Source organism: Gymnoscopelus microlampas (genome assembly GCF_963454915.1).
Source record: "Gymnoscopelus microlampas genome assembly, chromosome: 2".
NCBI lineage: Eukaryota > Metazoa > Chordata > Actinopteri > Myctophiformes > Myctophidae > Gymnoscopelus > Gymnoscopelus microlampas.
The window spans coordinates 60176878-60180971 of record NC_139939.1 but is presented as its reverse complement, the minus strand read 5'-3'; the positions used below and the strand labels follow the sequence as shown (position 1 = coordinate 60180971).

Here is a 4094-nt window from a genome sequence, read left to right as displayed (position 1 = left end):
GGTATGGAGTTACATTTGTGTCTTTATTAACCAAACAAAAGAAAAACATTCGAGAGAGAAAAAATATAAACAGAGCAAAGAATAGTTTTGAATGAAAACAAAATAAAACAGCAAGCAAAAAAATATAATTAGTAAGCAAAGGAAATTATATAAACAGAACAAAAACTTTTTTTTCATTAAAACAAATCAAAAACGCAATCAAAAAAAATATTTGCAAGCAAAAAAATATAAGATCTGAAAGAAAAGAAAAAATAATTGAAAACAACTTTTAAAATTCAAGATTAAAAAAATAAGGAAAAACTGTTTAAACTACATAAAACAAAATACTTAGTAAAATGTTTGGGTAATAAAATGTGTTGTGCTAAATAAAATGTTTTTAATGTTTTTTTTTCCTTGTTTGCCAATGAAAGTTTTTTTTTTCTGAATGCAAAACGTCTTCTCTCTCAAAACCTAAGTCTTTGGTCTCGATTTTTTTTTTCTCTCTCTCGGATTTTTTTGTGTGAGGGGTTGAAGTTCAGAAGGCGTGTCCTACGCTGAAAAGATGTAAGACACCTCTCCATTGGTCACTCGGAGTCTGAGTGACAGCTTGACAACTTCCTTAACCTCCCCCCTCCCCCGGCCAACAACAACATTCTACTCCTGTCCAGTACATTTCTCCAGCTGTGGCAGATTTTTGTGGTGCGACACTTTGGCAGATAGTCAGTGCGTAAGTATTTTAACTTCCCTCCTTTTAACCTTTTCACATATTAGGCCTATGGCGACTTTATTTAATTGAATTATATAAGATAGTAATTTAAAACACATAATTGTGCTGCTAGTGGCCGTCACTCCGTGACTCGCGCGTCCAACGCCTATTGCCAGCCTGCAGCATGTCGTTGCATGTGTATTATGTAGCTACTCCAGTTACCAGGTCAATCATCCATAACGTTAGTTCATGCTCTTATTGTGATGTGCTGCAATTATTTTAGCGTTGTTTGATGCAACTATTATCATTGAGTAAATGAAAAGTGCAGCTTAGTGTGCTAGGCTCTCAACTACGACGCATCCAAACAGGTACATTCTGACGTTTGCGTAACTGTTTATATATTGACATAATTGTTGTTCTGGGAACCCAAATGAGTATGAAACTTAAGCCAGGGGTCTTCAACGCTTTTCAGGCCAAGGACCCCCTAGCTCAGAGAGAGATGAAGCAGGGCCCCAATACATAGTGTATAAAATGAAGATTAAACTTGTTCATATATTTCATAGATAGCTTCATAGACTTGTTTGACAGACACTGTCATGTTGGATTCATGTTAATGTGTATTTTCAGACATTTAACCACTTCAGCCCTCAAATACTTAGTATTTGAGGGCTGAACTACTTAGTAAAGACCTTTCACTCTGTACTTGGTCTGCTCTTTTTTTCCCCTCTACACCAAACATCTTTCCAAAAAATAGCAGATCTACAAGCTTGTAGTGTGAGGCGCTGTGAGCTTGTAGATCTGCTATTTTTGGCTAAAGTTCTCTTCAGTAGTAGGGAGGGATGCTAGGTTACGGTGACGGACCCCCTGTTGAAGACCCTTGACTTAAGCATTCTATTTTGTCTCACCACACCGACGTGCTACTGTACACGGTACAGTAAAAGGGGAAACCACACCAATGTCCTAATTGACCGAAATGATAGTACCCAAGAAAAGTGTTTCTTAATCAAAATCAAAGCAGCCTAATCAAAAATATGAAAACAACACGGTACACATTCAGGCTCCTACAGCCTGTAGCCATGTATTATGGCCTCAATGACAATAACTTCTCCTTGTCTCCCTGGCAGAATGCAGAACCAACCATGCAGGCCACAGGCCCAGGTAAGGATAATTTGTTCACATTCACATACATTTGGTCACCTTGTGGTCATTGCGGGACAACAGAGACAAAATATTAAGTTGTTTTCCAGTGTTGTCCTGCGTTTGTGTGACTTGAACAATAAGAACAAATCAATGTTAAATCCAATCGATAACTGCAGAGTGGCGACAGTCGCTTTGAATGAGTGCATCTGCCAATTGTAAAAAAGTAGCATTGTTCTTCATAAATAGCCAATATTATTTAATAAAGACGGAATGCACTTGCCCATCGGGCAACCTGAAGGCAAACTCCATTTGCCTGAACGTTTTATTAACTTGCCACGGGCAGTCGGGCAACCGTTAGTGTCAACCCCTGCTTGTGTTTGCCTTACTTACTGTGAATCACTCTTAAGAGTGTCTGCTAAATGCCTAAATTGTAATTGTACATTTTAAAATGGCTGCCATAAAATTTGATGTCTGTTATTCTTTTCCTTTTGTAAGGGCTCTTGTCCTACACATGCGCACTAAACACATACCAATGCTGCTACAGCTTCATGAAGGCCTTGAGGTTTACGACCTCATCAAGAGATAGCCAATGGAGTGTTGCAGTATGTTTGTTGTTGGGGAAGATGACATGGTATGTTCAAGTGTATATTTTTTGTCTCTGCAGGCCGAAAGGCGTGTGTGTGTGCGTGCATGCATGTGTGGTTCCGTCTGTGGACAGCTAATCTCTAGCACCGTTGGCTGGATCGCAGCCAACTGTGCACGCACTCCCTGGATGGCAGAGCCGAACCTCTGCCCCAATTTTTTCACATGGGCCACAGTGTTTATATTACTCCTCCAAATTTTGTGCAAACATCATGCAAATCGTTACACATTATCTCTATAGTCAAGTGATCAAGACGGCTCCGATTTTTCATATTCCATCCTTATTGGCGCATTCCCAACATTGCTGGCCCACAATAACCTACCTTACCTGGTGGAGACCTGTGCTCCGAGGAGCGCTTTTTCTAGTCTTGTATTATTTTGAATGCCTTAACATTTCCTCAAGTGCCAAGTGGTATTTTCATTGTTGGATCAAACTGTTGGGCTGTAATACTCTTTTGTTTTCTTAGGTGGACGTGCATTACATTGTGTCACACCTGGTCCCAGAAATGTCTCCACAAGGCTCGGCAAATCATGTGGAGGAGTCGAAGATCTTGGATAACTTCCAATATCTTTTACTTGAGGGTAGGTAAAACCTTCCATAAGACATTTTGATATTGGCTTAGGTCCTAAGCTAAGTCCAAGAAGTTTGGGAACCACTGGTGTAGGATCTCCTATACCTTAGGAGATCCTACACCAGTGGTTCCCAAACTTCTTGGGCTCAGGTCACCCGTGTAAATAAACTTTTCATCCACGGCAACCCTGAATTACATTGTTACTTTACAGCACCTTACATTTATGTCACATTATGGTATGTATTATTTAAATCCTCCCCCCTAAATTACAGTTTGTCACAAGGAAAACTGAGAGAATATCTGTTTCCATTACAGGACACATTGCAAATAACATTATACTTGACGTTTAACCACTTGAACCCTAGCATTCCTATTCTGAGGGGAACATTCACCAAAAATAGCAGATCTACAAGCTCACAACGCGATTACGCACCAAGTACGGTGCACCTCAACTCCGTTTTATTAAGTGTAGAGGTTCTAAGTGTTAAACTGAAGTGATATTGATACATTCCAAACATTATCAAAGTATTTTGCGGCACCCCTGGACTTGGACCTGGGCGTCACGGCACCCACTTTGAGAAACCCTGTCCTACACTCATACAGCACATAATATGCCCAGATTTTAACCAATTTTAGAATCAGAATAGTCTTTGTCACAATGATCTTTATTGTCACGTCACAGGTTTACAGGTGTAAAACAATGGGTGAAATGTGTTTTTGTGCAAGCTCTGTAGTTTTTTGTTTATTTTCATAAAGGAAAAAGAAGTGGAGCCACTAACTAACCGGGTACAGGGCAAGCAATGTTCTCAACTGATCGTAGTGTATCTTGTCAGTAGCACAACACAATTTCATTATCTGGATATCGGACTGTCAGACAAATAATACAGTTTCCGATCATAATCATATTTGGTCCGTTGTGTATTTTAATAGTGATTCTTGTGAATGAGTTGTTTAAGCTTTGAAACTTGTTACTTCAGATGTTGATTCTGATCTCTTGTCCTTTCTAAGATGTACAACCAGAAGATGCGGCTGAAGAAGAGAGACCCTCTGTGCCC

The 4094-nt window shown here is 39.6% G+C and overlaps 1 protein-coding gene across 1 annotated transcript in view; it reads left to right on the top strand.

The window, feature by feature from the left end:
- Positions 1 to 629: 629 nt before the first annotated feature.
- Positions 630 to 4094, top strand: part of LOC311033753 (uncharacterized protein) — a gene marked incomplete at its 3' end in the record, with an annotated part of 4202 nt that continues 737 nt past the window's right edge. The window contains exons 1-5 of the mRNA XM_084041392.1: positions 630 to 706; positions 1810 to 1843; positions 2321 to 2456; positions 2935 to 3049; positions 4048 to 4088. Of these exons, the coding sequence (XP_083897518.1) occupies positions 1825 to 1843; positions 2321 to 2456; positions 2935 to 3049; positions 4048 to 4088 (311 nt within the window). The 5' untranslated portion in view covers positions 630 to 706; positions 1810 to 1824. The remainder of the gene's footprint in view (positions 707 to 1809; positions 1844 to 2320; positions 2457 to 2934; positions 3050 to 4047; positions 4089 to 4094) is intronic.